The sequence below is a fragment of the Thalassophryne amazonica genome, chromosome 15, assembly GCF_902500255.1.
Source record: "Thalassophryne amazonica chromosome 15, fThaAma1.1, whole genome shotgun sequence".
Classification (NCBI taxonomy): domain Eukaryota; kingdom Metazoa; phylum Chordata; class Actinopteri; order Batrachoidiformes; family Batrachoididae; genus Thalassophryne; species Thalassophryne amazonica.
In genome coordinates this window covers 71012287-71036154 of record NC_047117.1, presented here as the reverse complement: position 1 = coordinate 71036154, position 23868 = coordinate 71012287, and the positions used below count along the sequence as shown (strand labels likewise).

General features: G+C 40.6%; 1 protein-coding gene across 1 annotated transcript; it reads right to left on the bottom strand.

The window, feature by feature from the left end:
- Nucleotides 1-1560: 1560 nt before the first annotated feature.
- On the bottom strand, nucleotides 1561-23848 carry LOC117526721 (histone PARylation factor 1). The gene is made up of 8 exons (XM_034188783.1): nucleotides 23778-23848; nucleotides 16939-17119; nucleotides 11207-11387; nucleotides 9498-9596; nucleotides 7449-7602; nucleotides 5524-5611; nucleotides 2703-2875; nucleotides 1561-1852 (listed from the first exon to the last, which is right to left on the bottom strand). Exons 1-8 carry the CDS (start codon nucleotides 23814-23816, stop codon nucleotides 1718-1720), a joined length of 1050 nt encoding a protein of 349 aa, XP_034044674.1. The 5' UTR covers nucleotides 23817-23848; the 3' UTR covers nucleotides 1561-1717.
- Between the last annotated feature and the right edge of the window lie 20 nt (nucleotides 23849-23868).

Here is a 23868-nt window from a genome sequence, read left to right as displayed (position 1 = left end):
TCAAATGACATCAAAATCATGTGATTATCTTACGTATTAAGGAAGTTATGGCCATTTTTTTGTACTGGGAATCAAGCTTGTTTTCCTGGCCTTAATGAATAGATGAAACAATAGGGTCTTTGTGACCAAGTTGGACTTGTCCTTCATATTTTTTCTCCTAACTTCCTTAATATCCAAGATATCTCCATGAAATTTTCAGAAATGATAGATTACCACCTCTCCTTCATTTTAATGGTATATCATCTCAACACTGGCAGTCACTGGGTTTTGGCGATCGACCAGAATCATTTTAAACAGTCAATCTTTCTGAAATTCAGCAAAAATGAAGAGAAATACTTACTCTTTATTCCCTATACATTGATTTTTAATCCCTATTCTTCCTTCCAGTACAATTTAAGTGACTTTGACAAAGCAAAAACAAGAAATCAAGTAACTTCTCTCTCCGATTGCCTGTGACGAAAATTCGAACATGAGGTGGGAGTTAGGATAAACAAAAAAATACCTATACCATTAATTTGACCGTGTATTTGCAATGGCCTCCAGAGCATGACATCATGCAAACAATTTATTAGCACCATTAAAGTTATTTACACTTGTTCCGCACATCAGAATTGGATGTAACCAAGCAAAACATCTTTTAGTGCATGCTACAAAAAATGGTGTCAACTTCAATATTAACACTGCCCTCTAACTTCAACTGCACAATATTTCAATCACAGCAGAAATACTATCATCCAAGTTACAGGTACAAATATCACAACATTGGCTGAACAAATCACACTACAGATATAAAAAGGGGGAAAAAAACCCCTGATAAAATATATTAGAATCAAGTTAATAAAAAGTACCACATACCATCAGAACTTAGTGAAAAATTGCTACATATATTTATAAACATATATAAATCAGTTAAGTAAGTGTATCACCATGTTTTCACATTCAAAAACTTTTGTGATGTACTTTTTTTTTTATTTGAAAGAAAAATGTGAAATATGGTCTTGAATTTTACGTGTACCTTCTTGCAAATTAGAACAGAAATATTTTTTTAACCAAATCCTTGTGCCACTCACTCTACCATAAAGCTGTAACTGATGTCCACCTTCTCCAGTCACACCCAGAGAATCTTGTAAATCCTTCAAATTTTTCAATGAACTGTTGGAAGCTTCCCTTGCCAGTCTGCTTCATTTACCATCACTGCTTTTAAAGTGAGGCTGCTCTAAACAAAATTACCCTGCAGTACCACACTATTATTTAAAGGAACTCCAACAGATAGTCAGTGACTTGGAAATATTTTTGTATCAATCCCCAAATTCATCCTTTAAAATGGGGGAAAACTGGCTCTAAAAGTGATGATGTAGTGTTATACTAAAGTGCATGCATGTACTGACTTTTGCTACACTTAGTTTCAACTTTGAGGTATATATTTTGAATAGTCTTTCAAAATAATTTCTTTTTGATTGTTCATAGGAAGAAACACTGCTTGTCAACTTACATGATGCTATAATTGAGAGGAATATGTCATGACTTGAAGCATTTGGGTACAAACAACTGAAGCAATGATTAAAAATATAAAATTACTTTATTAAACACCTAGCTTATAAGAACACGACATCAACAAACTGGGTGCAGTCCATAAAAGCAGCATAAAAAAAGAAGAGGGGAGAACAAAAAGACACAAAAGGTGGAAAAAACCTTTGATGCCATAGAACTGAGTCTTTCAATGGACAGAAAGTTGGTCCAGGTTGTCATGGCTACGGCTGGATAGGTGGGCTTCCAGAATTTCCCCAAACAAGTTCCTTTTCAACAAATTGTAGGCCATAGGTAGAAGCTGCCTGATTACCTTATGAAAGTACTGCAGGAGAGAAAACAAGGATCATTAATGTCTACCCTAGTCAGACTGGTTTCACCATTTTCTGATGTCTTTCTTGTCTGTGATACTCAAATATGGAGTTTAAACAGTGACGATATTCAAGGCTTGCTATGGTGACTGGAAGTGGATCTACATTTCTGCAGTCGTAGTGTATGTTAAGATTTTAAACAACTTTTAACAGCACCAAATACCGACAGTGGTCTGAAATTAATACATTTGAATACATTAACAGAAATCCCAGATTGAGTTCTTGATAAAGTGTTTGCCTGCTTTACTGTTTGCTGATATGGTTGATTTAACAGCTGAATGAGCAATTAAGTGTTAAAGAAACAAAAACAAATAAACAAAAAAAACAAAACACAAAATTACTGAAAATGCATAGGTTTATGTCAAGGATAAAACAAATATTAAGAACAGTTTAAGTCGCAAAATCCTTTGCCTTTTCCTCACACAACAGTGACTACAGGAATCTTGTGTTTGTCGTTGACCTGCAGGCTACAGCGAGTACTCAAGCAAACACACATACATACAGAAAACCTTCTGGCCACTGCAGCAAAGCATAAAACCGTCGTTAGTTCAAGTCCCTAATAATACTGTAAAGTTATGCAGCGTAATTGGCATTAGATTTGTTGACAGCTTTGTGGCAGGTGTTTTGATTTCAAAACGTGAAGCAACTGTGAACAAGCTGATCATCACATTAAGTCCCACAAAACTAAATGTCTGAATTCCTTATTATTATCACAATTTTTAATTTTTTAAGAACAGTGATGAGGAATAAATGCAAACCTGGTTGCGAGTGTAATTACAGTATGCACATTTTTCTCAGACTCACATGCGATCCATAACAGAAGAGGTCCAATCCAAGTTCGTAGCCCATCCCGTAGTCACACTCGTCGTTGGCAAACTGAACAAAGGTGATCATCTCCTGTAGCGGTCCAAAGGCTTTGACACGTTCAGCATCATCCTGTGCTTCAGCAATCGCCCTGCAGATCCTCTTCAGACCAGCTACAAACAAACAAGTAAATGGTAAATAGACTGCATTTATATAGCGTTTTTCCATCTGCATCAGATGCTCAAAGCGCTTTACAATAATGCCTCACATTCACCCCGACGCGAGGGTGCTGCCATACAAGGTGCTCACTACACACTGGGAGCAACTAGGGGATTAAGGACCTTGCCCAAGGGCCCTTAGTGATTTTCCATTCAGGCTGGGATTTGAAGCGAGGATCCTCTGGTCTGAAGCCCAACGCTCAACCACTAGACCCCCCCAGTACAAAGTAACATGAGCTAAGAAACTGAAATGTGTTTCATTTAGCAAAACACTTCAGTTTATATGTTGAACGGATGTTCTGAGCATAAGAATAACTGTACTGGAACATCACAATCATAACTGATTTTCAAAAAAGACAACTTGAAAAGTCACAAATGCAATTACGAATTTTTAAACTACAAGTTATTTTTACAGAATGACATTCTCTTTGTTCTTGCTGCTAAAGGAAAGAATAAGGAATTGTAACGTGTTCTACTGTAAAATTTTGTGTATGCATGTGATTTTTAATTATGTAACATTATAGAAGTGCAATTCATTTAGTGCTGCAGCTTTTCTTATTGCTGCTGTGTGCAGTAACTATGAAATAAAGAACCATATGGGATCCATGTGTGGCTATTCATTATTTCTAATGCTACTTCCCAATACAACATGTTAAGCTTTAGCAAATTGGTATGGGTCTTGAGTGGGAGTTATAAATGACATGATGTGACTTCTAAGTCGTTTTTCAAAACACTTCAACACCGGTGTGAGTGCAGCACACCGGTAGTCACTGAAACTGACTATGGGGGATTTCTTGGGTAGAAGGACTATGGTGGAGGTCTTCAGGCATGAACGGACAGCAGTCTATATCAGGGGCCGGTTTGAAGATTTTTGTTAAAATCCCAGTAAGCTGGTCTGAACAGTCTTTCATCACCCGTCGCGAAGCGCCGTCTGTGCCCACTGCTTTGCATGGGTTGACACCCCTCAGCGTGTGCCTCACTTCATGCTCCCCCACCATGCAGTTACTCCCAGTCGCTGGTGTCAATGTGGCTGTCTGTCACAGTCTTGAAGTGAGCAAAGAAGAGCTTTAACTCTTCTGCCAACGCAGCGTCATGTTCAGCAGCTCTGATGCCAGGTTTGTAGTTTGTGAGGTGCTGGACCGCCATCCATGCCTGCCTGCTGTTGTTGCTGCTGGCCAGGTGGTCGTCAATGCTCCACCTAAAGTTCTCCTTGGCCTTCCTGATGCCTCTCTTCAGGTTGGCGCGGGCTGTGCTGTGGAGAGCCCAATCACCAGCTTTGAAGGTGGAGTTTCTCTCCTTCAGCACCTGCTTCACCTCCCTGGTCATCCAGGGTTTGTGATTGGGACCCGGATGTGTTTCTCCACTGTGATCGTATCTACACAGTTCCTAATGTAACAGAGTACAGTGTCTGTAAACACATCCAGGTCCTCATCCTCAAACATGTCCCAGTCAGTGCTGTTGAAGCAGTCCTGCAGCTGCTGAGAAGCACCGCCTGGCCATGTTCTGATCGTCTTAATGGTGGTGGGGGTGATTTCCGGAGGGGGGTATATGCAGGGATGAGTTGCAGAGAGATGTGGTCTGACTTGCCTACATGTAGAGCAGATCTGGCCCTGCAGCCTTGCTTAATGCTGGTGTAAGCTTTGTCCAGTGTATTTGCTCCTCTTGAGATACATTTGACATGATGAAGTCTGGGGAGCACTGATTTTAATTCCACATGATTAAAATAACCTGTGATAATGTGCACTGCGTCCAGATGTTGGTTCAGCTGTAGGCTGATGTTGCTGTGTAAAAGTCAGAGGGCCAAGCTAGCATTAGCATGCACTGGAATTTAAATAGTGGTTAAAAAAACTCCAGTATCTCCCAAGGAAGTTAAAACGGTCGGTATTTAACAGTCAAATATTCCAGGTCTGGGGAACAGTGGCTGGCTAGTCGCTGTACTGTTACACCACTTGTTGTGTATGTATATGTATACCCTCCTTTATTCTTACCGGAGTCACTGGTCCTGTCAAGGCGCTGCACTGAAAAGCATGCTAACTCAATAGCTGAGTCTGGGATGGATGAGTGTAGCCAGGTTTCTGTAAAGACTATGATGCAACAATCTCTGGTGAAGTTGTCCGAAGCCACCTGCAGCTTCAATTTGTCCATTTTATTAGAAAGGGATCTTACATTGGTGAGGGAGAGGCTGGGAAGCGGTGGTTTGTGTGGGCGCTTCCGTATCCTGGCTAGCTTGTCAGCCCACATCTCTGTTTTTGCTTGCACTCCCCGCAGCGCCTCCATTTCGTTCACGCTGGGCTGATGATCCACAGAGAGCTAGGGTCTTTTGACATGTATACCGGCATGTTGTATGAACAAGAAGATGCCACTGTAATCCTCCTCTTGCACGAAACTCCAATTTTTAATAGATCATGTCAACTGTGGTGTTAGCTCAACAAAAAGTTGGCAAGACAATTAGGACAGACAAACAATAAAACAAAGCACTGAAAGTGAGAGCACAGAGCTGCTGCGTCTACGCGCGCTGCCTTCTTACTACACAACAACAATCACATTCACAAGAAAACGAGGGGGAAGAAGAGAGTTGTGAGAAGTGGAGTAAATGAGCTCACCATCTGTTTCTGGTAGTTCTCTGTAACCAACATCATTCTTGTCTACAGGCACAACAATTCCAGCACCGTGGAATGTCTTTGAGACCACCTAAGGTGTGACAAGAAATAAGGCCTTACTGAATCTATCGTGTGCGAACATGAAGCAACAGTTAGGGATATACTGTTGATCCTGGACAACAGGATACAAAGCAGAGGGCTGTGTGAGGCATGTGTTTGCCAAAGTACACAGCTGCAATGACAAGACCTTCAGCAAAATAAAAGGGATACAAGACAGCTTGAAATTAAAGCATATATAAAAACAAGGATCAAGCCATAAAAAGGGGGGAGGGGGGACTACTCGGCCACATCAAATCAAATGTGGTCAACACTTATGGAATTTCATTAAAACTAGCATATAAAGGATTCAGGAGGACCAGGGAATTTTGTCCGTTATAATCAAAATCCATTATATGTATAAAACGGACAAAATCTGCTATACTCGTATGTACTGTATAAAACGGACAAAATCAGTTTTTCTAAGTCCACTGCGGAGTGGTATCTTAAAATCCTAAAGCCTGATTTATGCTTCTGCAACTCTGTGGCCATGTGACCCTTTTAATGTTCTCGTCACATCTTTATGCAATTTACTGCAGGAACAACAGCCTTTTCTGGATTAATTTGTCCCTCAACAAGCTCCACTTCCTTATGCAATCATCAAACTCCAAACCAACAATATGGCACGTACAGTTTTCCTCCATGAACTGCAGGTCATTTGAGTGTCTTTTTCTGACTGTGTTGTAAAGTTGGTTGTATTTGTGGACTTTTCTGCCAAACTTATTTGATCCATTGAAAAAGACTTAAAATATGATGGGAGAGGAATGAGTGAAAACGTAATAGTGACAAATCACAGCCCTCTGATTTGTGAAAGACTCTGTAAGGAATGCTCAAAAATGACCTGTTTTTGGTTAACATACTTTCTGCATTCAATTTCTATACAACTGGTGCTCACCTTTGTTTTTGCAGCCATTTTTGTGTTTTGCTCAGTTTTAGCACAGCTCTGCTCAAGGCTTAGATAAGCTCTGCTCTAAAGAGAAGTGCTTCTTTCACAGTCCAAAAGGAACACAAAGGAAACATATGATTCTTCTGTTCTGATATTTCACAATAAAAGCCATAAATATAAGGGCATATTTCCAGGAACCTTCTTCCCTACAATTTAATACTGATGGGAACACATGAGCACTGCAAGTTTGTGACAAGTTGGAGTTAACTTGACATGCAACATGTGAAGACCTGCACGAAGGAAAAACCAAAAACACAAAAAAATAAAACTGTGTATACATGAATCCTTAGAGTAAATTATGCTACATCAGACAGGCCTCATAGATTACTCATGGAAGATGAGAACTGCAGGTTTTTTGTGATGTGACGACTGCACATGCGCACATCAAAATGACAATCCTGAAACAATCGTGTGCAGCCCTATTGCAGACGGTTTAAATGCACAGAAACAAGATGTAAAAATGACTTTAAATAACAAATGCTTAATGAGATCCAGAGCATATGAATAAAATGGGTAAAAACTAATATACAGCGAACACACACACACACACACCATGTCAAAAGTTTTCCAAAAAGCAGACTTGAACATCAACAAAATTTGGCAGATCGTTTAGAAGAGTTTCTCAATCGGAAATTCATTCATCAACTTTAGCTCATGTGCACATGACAAAGGAAAGGGACTCAAAACAAAGTCTGACAAAAAGTTAGTGGTTAAAACCTGAAATTGTAATAAGCAGGTCTGTTTTAATTAGTGAGAACAAACATTCAACTAATTTAGTCAAATTTCAGACTGAGTATGTAATGAAACCTCGATACCAATGGCCACAGTGTTCTATGTGACATCCCAAAACCATTTAGTGCCATTACCATTTCTCACAATAGTTTACCTTCTTGTTCCGCTGCTTCATTTCTTTGGTCTTCTGTTCCAGAGACAAACCCAGAGTCTCTGCCCTGCCTCTCAGTAACGCCTCCAAGTCTCCCAAAGTGACTCGTCCTGCCTTCTGAGTGCCCTTCTCTTTCCGCCTCCTCCTCAAAACCAAGCTGGTGGAGGACAAAAGGATCGACATTTGACAGGAGGGCAAACACAGAAGAAGAGACAGTGAGACAATTTGCATTCTCTTTCTACAACCCCAATTCCAATCAAGTTGGGACATTGTGTAAAATGTAAATAAAAACAGAATACAATGATTAGCAAATCCTCTTCATCCTATATTCAGTTGAATACACCGCAAAGACAAGATATTTAATATTCAAACTGATAAACTTTATTGTTTTTGTGCTAATATTTGCTCATTTTGAAATGGATGCCTGCAACAGGTTTCAAAAAAAGCTGGGACAGTGGTATGTTTACCACTGTGTTACATCACCTTTCCTTCTAACAACACTCAATAAGCATTTGGGAACTGAGGACACTAACTGTTGAAGCTTTGAAGGTGGAATTCTTTCCCATTCTTGCTTGATGTACGACTTCAATGGTTAACAGTCCGGGGTCTCTGTTGTTGTATTTTGCGCTTCATAATGCGCCACACATTTTCAATGGGCGACAGGTCTGGACTGCTGGCAGGCCAGTCTAGTACCTGCAGTCTTTTACTATGAAGCCACTCTGTTGTAACACGTGCAGAATGTGGCTTGGCATTGTCTTGCTGAAATAAGCAGAGACGTCCCTGAAAAAGACATTGCTTGGATGGCAACATGTATTGCTCCAAAACCTGGATGTACCTTTCAGCATTGATGGTGCCATCACAGATGTGTAAGTTGCCCATGCCATGGGCACTAACACACCCCCATACCATCACAGATGCTGGCTTTTGAACTTTGCACTGGTAACAATCTGGATGGTCTTTTTCCTCTTTTGTCCGGAGGACACAACGTCCACGGTTCCCAAAAACAATTTGAAATGTGAACTCATCAGACCACAGCACACTTTTCCACTTTGCCTCTGTCCATTTCAAATGAGCTCGGGCCCAGAGAAGGCGGCGGCGTTTCTGGATGATGATGATGTATGGCTTTCGCTTTGCATGGTACAGTTTTAACTTGCACTTGTAGATGTAGCAACGAACTGTGTTAACTGATGATGGTTTTTTGAAGTGTTCCTGAACCCACACAGTAAGATCCTTTACACAATGATGTGGGTTTAAATGCAGTGCTGCCTGAGGGATCAAAGGTCACGGCAATCAATGTTGGTTTTCGGCCTTGCCACTTATGTGTAGAAAGTCTTCCAGATTATCTGAATCTTCTGATTATTTTATGGACTGTCGATAATGGAATCCCTAAATTCCTTGTAACTGAACATTGAGAAACATTGTTCTTAAACTGTTGGACTATTTTTTTCACGCAGTTGTTCACAAAGTGGTGACCCTCACCCCATTTTTGCTTGTGAACAGCTGAGCCTTTTGGGGATCCTCCTTTTATACCCAATCATGACACTTGCCCATTTCCAATTAACCTGTTCACCTGTGGAATGTTCCAAACAGGTGTTCTTTGAGCATTCATCAACTTTCCCAGTCCGTTGTTGCCACTGTCCCAACTTCTTTGAAAAATGTTGCAGGCACCAATTTCAAAATGAGCAGTTATTTGCACAAAAAGTCTATCAGTTCAAACATTAAATATCTTGTCTTTGTGGTGTATTCAATTGAATATAGGTTGAAGAGGATTTGCAAATCATTGTATTCTGTTTTTAATTTACATTTCACACAATGTCCCAACTTCATTCGAATTGGGGTTGTACACAATATGCTGTCATAAAACTACAAAATTCAAACATAGCCAGATAAATGCACTTCTCACGATCTGATCTGTACACCCTGACCCATATGACTTTTTTGACTAAGAAATGTTTCTTAAAATAAAAAAGCAGCTTTTAACACCTACTTAATCACCATTCACACCTAACAGACAGACAGATGCATAGATAAAGTGTCATGGTCACTACTCACAGGACAGCAGCAAAGATGTTGTCTCCCATCTGAGTTATAGTGCATCCCTTCTTGGCTTCATTTTCTCCAACAAATGACGGAAGTGAGTCTGGAGTGTCTCTGGGGGATTTTGGGAACAACACAACTCGGTAATTAAAACGCACACACACCGGCACTTATGTTGTCACAGGTGCCACCATTTCTCTAATTTCAAACCTGAAAAAGTAGAGCAGGTTGCAGCTGAGGCAGGAGGCAAACAGCTGCAGGTAGCACAGAAATTAGAAAAAACAGCAGGCCCCATTAGTTCCACACATCCAGCCAATGTCCTCTGTCACCAGTAAGTGTAATAATTTGGTGCGTGGTGACATTGATGACAGTGGTTCTTGCTTCAAGCAGCACTATGAAGAGTTCATAACATGACCAACAACAAACAAGTTACGAGACTGAAGCAGGCAAGTGTGTGGCTGAAGAAAGTCATGAGCACCTTCCCATAAAATGTGTTATATACATTATTTTCAAATAAAAGCATTTTCTTTCTCAAGAAGATGATGATGATGACCTGGTCTTATCCCAAAAAAATGTCTTGAAAAGGGGGGTATGCCTTAGTGTTGTGAACCACAACTAAAGAAGGCTAAAGCCCTGGTCACACGGCATTAAACGAAGGACACCGAAGCCAAAACGAAACAAGAAATCTGGACTTACATTGACTTTTGGAGACATTGTTTAACCATCGTCCAGCTTCGTTCCTGTAGCTGGTGCTTTATCAGAATTTTCAAACTGTTGAAAAATGTGAACGAATTCTGACGACAACCTCAATTCATCCATATTCTGTTTTGCTTTCAGTCTTGACAGTTTCTCATCTTTTGCGTAGTTCCCATACCGTCAGCGTTCCATCTGATTGTCGTCCAACCTCCAGTCTCTGTCTCTCTCTCTGGCCTCGACACGCGTGTACGCGCACATGCTGTCAAGAAAACGCAACTGCAGGTGGCTGTGGACAGCACAGACTGCCTGCAGAAATGATCACACGCTGGTGCTTTGTTTTGATTTTGTTTTAAAGCATCAAGGTCACCATTTGCTTCATTTTTCTTTTGTTAGTTTTGGTTTCGTTTCGGCCTTTTATGCGCTCTGCACTCGCAGGCTTTTGGGTAACGGGAGAAATCCAGGCTCATTCGTCCACTTTTGCTCGACGATTTGTGACTTTTTTCCCTTCGTTCAGCAAACGTGGTGTGCCGTGTGACCGGGCCTTAAGTGGACACACGTGTCACCTGGCTACAGCAGATACATGGTTCATTTTGAGAGGTGGGAATGGATTGGTTTTCTGGCTGGATGTAATTGCCATCCAGGACCCAAGGTGGGTTGAAACTGTGGTGGATGTGGCAATGTGCAACCCCAAAACATGCTCTAATCAGCGTCATCTTACAAACCAAGGAATTTCATCATTTCAAAGTATGACACTGTGCTTTCCCGATTCAGACAACTCAACAGAGTACCCTCCTTGTCTGAACTGCTTTTCTTGTCACAGACCATCACACAAGTCTTAACATAGAACCCTACATTTAAAAATGAAAAATACCATACAAATCACTGCGGCCCACTCTCGGCACCTTCGATTTTTCAGTGTTTAGTTTTCTGTATCAGATACGCTCTCAAAACACTGCAGATCACACTGACTCAGCACTGTATTAACACCTTCACAGACGCGTGAGATGGCAATAAACTAAGTGTTGTACCTGTAGTAACCAATGTGATGTTGGCTGTCATCACTCCCCCGCAGTACGGTCTGAAACTCTGGTGGGTCATAAAAATACCTCCAGTGAAGGTGGAAGTTTGGACTCTTGGTATTTTTGTGAGCTCCTGCCAGAATGTCAAAAGGACCAACCAGCTGCAAACCCAGTGTATCCATCAGAGCACCTACAGAGAACAAATAGCAGCATTTAGAATGATGTGGGAAAACTGAGCATAGTTGCTGTAAAATAACTGAAACTGAGTTGACTGATGTAGAATATTCTAAGTCTTTGTCTTAAAAATGTTGATTGCTGAACATTATTTTCCAGGTAATTGTCCATCTACACTGTACAGGAAGATACACAAGTGCAATTTCTGTCTATCGCATCACCAGTTATATAGTCTTTGTGCTGGAGTGGCACAGAGAAAGATCTGAAAAAGATGTAAAAATTTCAGCTAGTTTCCCAGAAGGCACAGGTAAGACTTGAGTCTAGATTTGTCGTGTTTTCTTGTGTGAAAATCCTTCTCTGTGCCACTCAACCATGAATCATGACAGACGGTGCAACAGACAGAAGTAGACTTGCAGCAATTGATTCATTATTAAATAAATATTTTAATACACTCAACAAAAATATAAATGCAACACTTTTGGTTTTGCTCCCATTTTGTATGAGATGAACTCAAAGATCTAAAACTTTTTCCACATACACAATATCACCATTTCCCTCAAATATTGTTCATAAACCAGTCTAAATCTGTGATAGTGAGCACTTCTCCTTTGCTGAGAAAATCCATCCCACCTCACAGGTGTGCCATACCATGATGCTGATAAGACACCATGATTAGTGCACAGGTGTGCCTTAGACTGCCCACAATAAAAGGCCACTCTGAAAGGTGCAGTTTTATCACACAGCACAATGCCACAGATGTCGCAAGATTTGAGGGAGCGTGCAGTTGGCATGCTGACAGCAGGAATGTCAACCAGAGCTGTTGCTCGTGTATTGAATGTTCATTTCTCTACCATAAGCCGTCTCCAAAGGTGTTTCAGAGAATTTGGCAGTACATCCAACCAGCCTCACAACCGCAGACCACGTGTAACCACACCAGCCCAGGACCTCCACATCCAGCATGTTCACCTCCAAGATCGTCTGAGACCAGCCACTCGGACAGCTGCTGAAACAATCGGTTTGCATAACCAAAGAATTTCTGCACAGACTATCAGAAACCATCTCAGGGAAGCTCATCTGCATGCTCGTCGTCCTCATCGGGGTCTCGACCTGACTCCAGTTCGTCATCGTAATCGACTTGAGTGGGCAAATGCTCACATTCGCTGGCGTTTGGCACGCTGGAGAGGTGTCCAGGGCAGATGGCAGACAGCGTGTGTGGCGTCGTGTGGGTGAGCGGTTTTCTGATGTCAATGTTGTGGATCGAGTGGCCCATGGTGGCGGTGGGGTTACATTATGGGCAGGCGTCTGTTATGGACGAAGAACACAGGTGCATTTTATTGATGGCATTTTGAATGCACAGAGATACCGTGATGAGATCCTGAGGCCCATTGTTGTGCCATCCAAGAACATCACCTCATGTTGCAGCAGGATAATGCACGGCCCCATGTTGCAAGGATCTGTACACAATTCTTGGAAGCTGAAAATGTCCCAGTTCTTGCATGGCCGGCATACTCACCGGACATGTCACCCATTGAGCATGTTGGGGATGCTCTGGACTGGCGTATACGACAGCGTGTACCAGTTCCTGCCAATATCCAGCAACTTCGCACAGCCATTGAAGAGGAGTGGACCAACATTCCACAGGCCACAATTGACAACCTGATCAACTCTATGCGAGGGAGATGTGTTGCACTGCATGAGGCAAATGGTGGTCACACCAGATACTGACTGGTATCCCCCCCCCCCCCCCCCCAATAAAACAAAACTGCACCTTTCAGAGTGGCCTTTTATTGTGGACAGTCTAAGGCACACCTGTGCACTAATCGTGGTGTCTAATCAGCATCTTGATATGGCACACCTGTGAGGTGGGATGGATTATCTCAGCAAAGGAGAAGTGCTATCACAGATTTAGACTGGTTTGTGAACAATATTTGAGGGAAATGGTGATAGTGAATGTGCAAAAAGTTTTAGATCTTTGAGTTCATCTCATACAAAATGGGAGCAAAACCAAAAGTGTTGCGTTTATATTTTTGTTGAGTATAATTAACCTTTTTTATGTTCAAATTCTTTTTTCAGCTTTTTAAAAAGGTGAGTATTTTATGGTTTCTTTATTCCTCTCAGACAATAAACTGAGTATCTGTGCATTGTGGACAAAATGAGACATTAAAGAAGACGCCATCTTAGGCTTTGGGAAACACTGACAGGCATTTGCCATTTTTTCACCAGTAGCTGATATTTTATAAACCAAACAATCCATCAATTAACCAAATAATCAGATTGAGAAATGAAAATAATTGTTAGTTGCAGAACTACACAATCTTGTTGTACTGTGCACACAGGATTTTTCCCAAACTTAATTTACACAAGACTCCCCCATAGTTATTGAAGGTGGCCCAACTTGTAAATCAAGGTGTCTCTCATTACCACAGAAAAATAAGTGTGTCACATCACCATCTACCATCTGAAAATGCAGACGACAGATTCTGCTGTAACAACCAATGCAACGGTACAACTACTGGCAAACATGGGAATAAACATTTTGCTGGAGATGACTGAACAGATATCGTGCCGCCAAATGGCACTAAGGCCCCGTCCACACGATGAGTTTAGGCCTACCCGCAAAAGTTTTGTATCGTATCGCCATTTCGTTTCAAAAGGAACCGGCATTTTCAGTGCCTGAAAATGCTTCTCAAAATGGCGCCTTTGCGTTTTCATATGTACAACCAATATGCAACGTCTGTGAAATTATATCACAGCCCCACCTCTCTAACCTCAGCCTTAACCCCGGCTGCAAGACAAAAAAATCTTTTTAAATAAATTTTCTCAGAGCCTACCACCATCCAACACTCACAACAGACAACATATTGTTAAGTGTGTAATTCAATACACTTTTTTTGTTCAGGTGGATACTGAATGGGATTTATTTTCAATGCTACCAGAAAACTGTAGAGATGAAGAACAGCTGCAGTGAACGCTCGCGTGAATAAAGGGACTGATGTGACTCAATATAATTACAGAAAAGACTTTCAGCTTTTAAAATAAGTTATTTCTTTCTTGTTCTTGGTGAAGGGACAACCAGCGGCATCCCCTGAGGGACGTTTTTAAAAACACAGTCACCCTGCATTTATACACGAGCAATTTTGACAACAGGGCATTCAAGTATTTGGAGACGTCGCCTTCCAAAATAAAAATGTCTTATGTGGATAACAGGTTTTGGCAGGCTGTGATGATGAATCCAACAAGTTAGATTAAAAGGGTTCATTTTAATCAGCATGCTGGTTTGTAAAGTTCTCACTTCTGCTGCTACAACCCCTGGCAAAAATTATGGAATCACCGGCCTCGGATGATGTTCATTCAGTTGTTTAATTTTGTAGAAAAAAAGCAGATCACAGACATGACACAAAACTAAAGTCATTTCAAATGACAACTTTCTGGCTTTAAGAAACACTATAAGAAATCAAGAAAAAAAATTGTGGCAGTCAGTAACGGTTACTTTTTTAGACCAAGCAGAGGGAAAAAAATATGGACTCACTCAATTCTGAGGAATAAATTATGGAATCACCCTGTAAATTTTCATCCCCAAAACTAACACCTGCTTCAAATCAGATCTGCTCGTTAGTCTGCATCTAAAAAGGAGTGATCACACCTTGGAGAGCTGTTGCACCAAGTGGACTGACATGAATCATGGCTCCAACACGAGAGATGTCAATTGAAACAAAGGAGAGGATTATCAAACTCTTAAAAGAGGGTAAATCATCATGCAATGTTGCAAAAGATGTTGGTTGTTCACAGGCAGCTGTGTCTAAACTCTGGACCAAATACAAACAACATGGGAAGGTTGTTAAAGGCAAACATACTGGTAGACCAAGGAAGACATCAAAGCGTCAAGACAGAAAACTTAAAGCAATATGTCTCAAAAATCGAAAATGCACAACAAAACAAATGAGGAACGAATGGGAGGAAACTGGAGTCAGCGTCTGTGACCGAACTATAAGAAACTGCCTAAAGGAAATGGGATTTACATACAGAAAAGCTAAACGAAAGCCATTATTAACACCTAAACAGGAAAAAACAAGGTTACAATGGGCTAAGGAAAAGCAATCGTGGACTGTGGATGAAAGTCATATTCAGTGATGAATCTCGAATCTGCATTGGGCAAGGTGATGATGCTGGAACTTTTGTTTGGTGCCGTTCCAATGAGATTTATAAAGATGACTGCCTGAAGAGAACATGTCAATTTCCACAGTCATTGATGATATGGGGCTGGATGTCAGGTAAAGGCACTGGGGAGATGGCTGTCATTACATCATCAATAAATGCACAAGTTTACGTTGATATTTTGGACACTTTTCTTATCCCATCAGTTGAAAGGCTGTTTGGGGATGATGAAATCATTTTTCAAGAAGATAATGCATCTTGCCATAGAGCAAAAACTGTGAAAACATTCCTTGCAAAAAGACACATAGGATCAATGTCATGGCCTGCAAATAGTCCGGATCTTAATCCAATTGAAAATCTTTGGTGGAAGTTGAAGAAAATGGTCAATGACAAGGCTCCAACCTGCAAAGCTGATCTGGCAACAGCAATCAGAGAAAGTTAGAGCCAGATTGATGAAGAGTACTGTTTGTCACTCATTAAGTCCATGCCTCAGAGACTGCAAGCTGTTATAAAAGCCCGAGGTAGTGCAACAAAATACTAGTGATGTGTTGGAGCGTTCTTTTGTTTTTCATGATTCCATAATTTTTTCCTCAGAATTGAGTGATTCCATATTTTTTCCCTCTGCTTGGTCTAAAAAAGTAACCGTTACTGACTGCCACAATTTTTTTTCCTGATTTCTTATTGTGTTTCTTAAAGCCAGAAAGTTGCCATTTGAAATTACTTTAGTTTTGTGTCATGTCTGTGATCGGCTTTTTTTCTACAAAATTAAACAACTGAATGAACATCCTCCGAGGCCGGTGATTCCATAATTTTTGCCAGGGGTTGTACATTTTAACTTGTTAGATTAGCTTTTTACACTGGTTTGTATACAGAGTGCAAGCTCTATGTACATGCACCATGTCTTGTCCATTTTTTTTTGTGGCAGAGTTACAGCATCACATACAGGCTCAGCATATATACTACAGTGTTTTCAATTGTTTTCAGTGGTTTCGTGTGTACGCAGGTATTTCTTGAAATTCTACCAAATTTAAAGAACATTTTTGAAAATGACTAAGAAAAGATCGTATCCATTTATGCATGGACAAAGCTTTGTGGATTGTGTCTATTTTCCCGCAAGTAAGGTGGCGACAGGGTGTTCCTAACTGTAAGTGAGGTATACCTAACCACATCAATACTTGCGTTAAACCCTTTGAATTGAAGACGAAAGTCTACACTACACACGCAGCTTGGCTGTGTCATTTCAACTGCATCATGACAGCACACAGATGCAAAAATTACAAAAACAGCATCACTCTCCAAATGCTTGGCACCTCAGAAAAAAGGGGTAAGTCGACAGTTTTTTTCCCCCCGGTTACTGTGCTGATATAGAATTATTATTGCTTTCTATCATCCATTATGTCAAAGAACCTCACCACAGGGGTCCTCTAGACAAAGGCCCTTGCAGAAGTCCCAGAAATGGAACAGATCTTCAGGCATTTGAAGATTGTATAATCGCATCACTTCATCTCGCTGTTCTGAATCCACTTTTGTTTCTGAAGCTTTTGCTACATCTGTGCAGACTTTCTTCACCTTCTCATTGCTTGTACCCGATTCCTGAACAGATTAGAAAGACAGAGAGATAGAAACACATGGGTTATACTGTGGTCACAGCCTACTCCAGCAAACATTACCTACAAGTAATGTTACAAGTGTTTCTCAAAATATCACAATATTGTGAAAAAGTTTAGGTTTCTGTCAGTAATTTCAGAAAATTAAATATATATTCTAGACTCATTACAAATAAACTAGGCATGTGGAGATTAATCGATACGAATCAGTATCTAGATATAAACGTGTGCATTACGAGTGTACCAATTCACTCAGTGTGCATCGATTCAACTGATGGAAAAAATCGTGATGCATCGCTCGCATAGATTTTTTTCCGAGTCACATTGAACGCACCATCACTGCTTCACATTGTGTTTTGAACACGGACAAAGCCAGAAAGCACATTTCTACCATTACAAACGTGGAGGTCATGCGAGAACAGCAGCAAGCAGTTGGAAGAGGTTTTTCACGTGCCTAAAATATTTAAATCAGGTGTTTGGAGATACTTTGTTTTTTTAAAAAAGATGGGAAACTAGACAAGATGCAGGTTGTTTGTAAAGAATGCTGTACTGCTAAACCGTATGGCCGCTGCTGCTCCACTCGGATTCCTGAGATTCTAAACCAAGCTCTGGCAAAACTGGCGAGAAAAGATAGCTCAAATTCCTTTTACCAAGGCGGCACTGTGTCAATGAGTGACTCACTTTAAGTCACTCATTGAGAGTGATGTCTTACTGTTTAAGTTCTGACTGGGATGAAACGGGTTCCACATATGAGGAAACCAATTCCTGTTCCTTAATGTTGAATCTGGTAAATTTGCTAATTATAAGGAGTAAAACAAATCCCCTGTCTCTAGTAGAATCAGAAGAAGAATACCATAGTACCATACTGAATTGCAGCTTCTTATTTTCTATTTAAATTTTTGGTTTAATTTCTTTGCATCATGTTGAATCGTATTGTATCGCACCAAATCAAATATGTCGCACTGTGAGGAACTGAATCGCCATCAAATACATATTAAATCGCATCAAATCGGGAACAGGGGTGAATCGTATGGCATCATATCGTCAGTATCGTCATGTGTTGCTATATGTATTGTATCGCTGGTAGTGTATTGAGGTGCATATCAAATCGCTGTCAGTGATGAGATACACATGCCTAATATAAACTAAAATGCCTCAAGCATTTTATTTTTAATCATTACACCCTACAGCTCCAAATAATAGGAAAAAAGTATCTCAAAATATTAGACTTTTATTTTAACCCATTTATGCCCAGATTTTTTTTTTTTATTATTTTGTGAACAGAAAATGACAGTGATACACTTCGGTACATTCTGCATTAAGGTCCCAGAGTCTGAAGGAAAAGTGGAGATGCACAAAATCAAAAATGCTTGACATCCAGTGTGAAGTTTCCATGTCAACTGCTCATGCTGATCCATTGTGTTTTACAGTGAGGAAAATAAGTATTTGAACACCCTGAGGTGTTACAAGTTCTCCCACTTACAAATCATGGAGGTGTCTGAAATTTTCGTCTTAGGTGCATGTCCACTGTGAGACATAATCTAAAAAAAAAAAAAAAATCTGGAAATCACATGTATGATTTCTTAAATAATTTATTTGTATGTTACTGCTGCATATAAGTATTTGAACACCTGCCAACCAGCAAGAATTCTGGCTCTCACAGACCTGTTAATTTTTCTTTAAGAAGCCCTCTTATTCTGTACTCTTTACCTGTATTAATTGCACCTGTTTGAATGTGTTACCTGTATAAAAGACACTTGTTCACACACAATCAATCACACACCAACCTGTCCACCAAAGCCAAGACCAAAGAGCTGTCTAAGGACACCAGGGACAAAACTGTAGACCTGCACAAGGCTGGGATGGACTACAGGACAACAGGCAAGCAGCTTGGTAGAAGACAACAACTGTTATGATTATTTATTAGAAAGTGGAAGAAACACAAGATGACTGTCAATCTCCCTCGGTCTGGGATTCCATGCAAGATCTCACTTTGTGGGTAAGGATGATTCTGAGAAAGCTCAGAACTACACAGGAGGACCTGGTCAATGACCTGAAGAAAGCTGGGACCACAGTCACAAAGATTACATTAGTAACACATGATGCTGTCATGTTTTAAAATCCTGCAGGGCAGCAAGGTCCCCCCCGTTCAAGCCAGCACATGTCCAGGCCCGTTTGAAGTTCACCAGTGACCATCTGGATGATCCAGAGGAGGCTTGCGAGAAGGCCATGTGATCAAATGAGACCAGAATAGAGCTTTTTGGAATCAACTCCACTTACCATGTTTAGAGGATGAGAACAACCCCAAGAAAACCATCCCAACCGTGAAGCATGGGGGTGGAAACATCATACTCTGGGGGTGCTCTTCTGCAAAGGGGATAGGACGACTGCACTGTATTGAAGGGAGGATGGATGGGGTCATGTATTGCGAGATTTTCGCAAACAACCTCCTTCCCTCAGTAAGAGCATTGAAGATGGGTCATGGCTGGGTCTTCCAGCATGACAATGACCCCAAACACACAGCCAGGGCAACTAAGGAGGGGCTCCGTAAGAAGCATTTCAAGGTCCTGGAGTGGCCTGGCCAGTCTCCAGACCTGAACTCAATAGAAAATCTTTGGAGGGAGCTGAAACTCCAAACCTGAAAGATTTGGAGAAGATCTGTTTGGAGGAGTGGACCAAAATCCCTGCCTCAGTGTGTGCAAACCTGGTGAGAAACTACAGGAACGTTTGACCCCTGTAATTGCAAACAAAGGCTACTGTACCAAATATAACATTGATTTTCACAGGTGTTCAATACTTATTTGCAGTAGTAACATACAAATAAATTATTGAAAAATCATACATTGTGATTTCCGGATTTTTTTTTTTTTTTTTTTTTTTTTTTTTTTTTTTAAGATTATGTCTCTCACAGTAGACATGCACCTAAAATGAAAAATTCAGACCCCTCCATGATTTCTAGGTGGGAGAACTTGCAAAACCACAGGGTGTTCAAATACTTATTTTCCTCAATGTATCAAGTCTAAAATCAGCAGCCAATCTGCTCTGTGTAAGCCTGATACCATCAGCTCTCAGAAGCTAAGCAGAGCAGGATCTGGTTAGTACTTGGATGGGAGACCTTTGTGTGCGGCTGTGTGTGTTTCTCCAGGTAAAACTGGAGTTGCGTCAGGAAGGGCATCCGGTCTAAAACGTGTGCCAATTACTGATACGGATCTGGCTGCATCCGCTGTGGAGACCCCGAACAAAACTGGGAGCAGCCGAATGAACAACATCAAGTCTAAAATCAATGCAGTCATTTCCCAGGAGATTTTAGATGCTTCCATCTGCTGAAAAGCTTTATGGAGAAGCTGATTTCCTTTTCCAGCAAGAACTGGCACCTGCCCACATTGACAGAACTACTAGTGACTGCTTTGCTAGCCATGGTAATACTGTACTTGACCTGCCAGCCAACTCACCTGTGCTGAACTCCACAGGGAATCTATGGAGTACTGCCAAGAGGAAGATGAGAGACACCAGACCAAAGAGTACAGACGAGCTGTCTGAGTGTCAGACTGTTGAGCGAGTGGGACAGGTTCACATCCCAGTCATGTAATAAAGGATTATTAACTGAGAAAATGAGGTTAATAGTTTATTATATGGCTATATATATATATATATATATATATACACACAAACAAACACACAAACTTACAGTATCGCCACAATATGAAAGCTGCTGACAGTGTTGGGCTCATACAACCCCTGGCAAAAATTATGGAATCACCGGCCTCGGAGGATGTTCATTCAGTTGTTTAATTTGGTAGAAAAAAAGCAGATCACAGACATGACACAAAACTAAAGTCATTTCAAAATGGCAACTTTCTGGCTTTAAGAAACACTATAAGAAATCAGGAAAAAAAAATTGTGGCAGTCAGTAACAGTTACTTTTTTAGACCAAGCAGAGGAAAAAATTATGGAATCATGAAAAACAAAAGAATGCTCCAACACATCACTAGTATTTTGTTGCACCACCTCTGGTTTTTATAACAGCTTGCAGTCTCTGAGGCATGGACTTAATGAGTGACCAACAGTACTCTTCATCAATCTGGCTCCAACTTTCTCTGATTGCTGTTGCCAGATCAGCTTTGCAGGTTGGAGCCTTGTCATGGACCATTTTCTTCAACTTCCACCAAGATTTTCAATTGGATTAAGATCCGGACTATTTGACATTGACCCTATGTGTCTTTTTGCAAGGAATGTTTTCACAGTTTTTGCTCTATGGCAAGATGCATTATCATCTTGAAAAATGATTTCACCATCCCCAAACATCCTTTCAATTGATGGGATAAGAAAAGTGTCCAAAATATCAACATAAACCTGTGCATTTATTGATGATGTAATGACAGCCATCTCCCCAGTGCTTTTACCTGACATGCAGCCCCATATCATCAATGACTGTGGAAATTTACATGTTCTCTTCAGACAGTCGTCTTTATAAATCTCATTGGAACGGCACCAAACAAAAGTTCCAGCATCATCACCTTGCCCAATGCAGATTCGAGATTCATCACTGAATATGACTTTCATCCAGTCATCCACAGTCCACGATTGCTTTTCCTTAGCCCATTGTAACCTTGTTTTTTTCTGTTTAGGTGTTAATGATGGCTTTCATTTCTGTCTTGACGCTTTGATGTCTTCCTTGGTCTACCAGTATGTTTGCCTTAACAACCTTCCCATGTTGTATGTATTTGGTCCAGAGTTTAGACACAGCTGACTGTGAACAACCAACATGTTTTGCAACATTGCGTGATGATTTACACTCTTTTAAGAGTTTGATAATCCTCTCCTTTGTTTCAATTGACATCTCTCGTGTTGGAGCCATGATTCATGTCAGTCCACTTGGTGCAACAGCTCTCCAAGGTGTGATCACTCCTTTTAGATGCAGACTAACGAGCAGATCTGATTTGATGCAGGTGTTAGTTTTGGGGATGAAAATTTACAGGGTGATTCCATAATTTATTCCTCAGAATTGAGTGAGTCCATATTTTTTTTCCCTCTGCTTGGTCTAAAAAAGTAACCGTTACTGACTGCCACAATTATTTTTCCTGATTTCTTATAGTGTTTCTTAAAGCCAGAAAGTTGCCATTTGAAATGACTTTAGTTTTGTGTCATGTCTGTAATCTGCTTTTTTTCTACAAAATTAAACAACTGAATGAACATCCTCCAAGGCCGGTGATTCCATAATTATTGCCTGGGGTTGTAGTAAAACCTATTTGCTTTCTTCACCTTCGTGAAGAACTTGCTAAAAGATGGTCTGGTTGTTAGGTGGTAAGCTTTCAATCTGTGTTTTTTCAATACTGTTTAGATATGCTGTTTAGGTATTAGATACCACTGAAGTATGCGGATGACACCACAGTGGTAGGCTGTATCACTGGAGGAACTGAGTCCACCTCCTGGGATGACGGGAAACAGCTGACTGTGTGGTGTAGAGAAAATAACCTGCTCTTGAACACATCCAAAACCAAGGAGCTAATCATACACTTCAGGTGAAACAAAACAGACATTCAGCCCATTATCATCATCATACTCTGACATAAAACCTACAGCCTGACAGTTGCACTGGCCGTTTCAGCCTGCTGAGCCACTGAGGATAGACTCTCCAGCCTCGAGAGGGGGGCCAGCTTACGCGCACTGCATCTTACTTAAAAACGCATAGCACAGGCAGGAAGTCCTATAGCGATTAGACTTCACAGTCACCGCAGAGCGTGTGACCGCAACAACAGGACCTCTTCCCATTGGATCAAAGAAACAGCCACCATCAATCCTTTTTTAAAAATTAATCTTATGAATATACTAACATTCTGATTTTTTAGCTGAAGGATGTAATTATCACAAATACATTACTCTTAAATCACTTTGGTTTATATTGGGGTTGGTACGACTAATGAAAATCATGTGGACTCGTGGGCTACCATTTGCCATAAACTAGTTGGCGACTAAATTCGACACTGAATGAACTAAGCCAATTTTGAATCTTCATGGTGAAACAAATGTGACATTTATCATAAATATAAGCACAAAATCACAAATACAAAAAAAAAAAAAAAAAAAAAAAACTGCATTTGCGTGAAGACAATACCTGCATTCATTTACTCGGCACAGACTACCTGTTTAAGGTGACTAACTCACCTGCCGAGGTTCACACACTTTCTTCACTGAGTGAATCGAGTGGTATCAGCTCCAACAGGTCTATTCTTTTAAGAGTTAAATGAATTTAATAAATGGCTTTCGTCTAGTCGACTCGTCGGATGTTAGCTAGTCGTTGTCGACTATTACAACTAGTCGCCCCATCCTTAATTTATATTTAATGACTCTAGTTTGTGTGTGTGTATCTATCTACTCTTTCTGAAGCAACTGACAAAAATGTAGCTTTTCATATGGCCCTGTGTATCCCAGTGTCTTTAAATCAAGACCTAATATCAACCAACGTGCTGTGAACATTCGTAGCCAAACGGATCTGCCATGTTGCCTGTTCACCACAGCGTCCCACACAAGTTACCGCGACTCAATTTAAACCTTAACCAACACCGTTCCTTAGCTCTTTTAACCACACTTTAAACGAATGTTTCAGCAACTCAGCGCTATTTATCCAAACAGCATAAAATTACCTGCACAGATTCAGCTTTTCTTTTCGCGCCCCCTGTCATCTTTTTCCTCCCAGAGCGCTTCTTCTTCTTTTTTGTTTTACGCCGATTAGCT

Excerpts from the sequence above, each read along its gene's own strand:
- LOC117526721 (XM_034188783.1), bottom strand. The coding sequence starts at position 23,816 with ATGACAGGGGGCGCGAAAAGAAAAGCTGAATCTGTGCAG. Across the intron at positions 11,388-16,938 it reads TTGTCTAGAGGACCCCTGTG|GTGCTCTGATGGATACACTG; the intron begins GTGAGGTTCTTT and ends TGTTCTCTGTAG. Across the intron at positions 9,597-11,206 it reads CATCACATTGGTTACTACAG|AGACACTCCAGACTCACTTC; the intron begins GTACAACACTTA and ends AAAATCCCCCAG.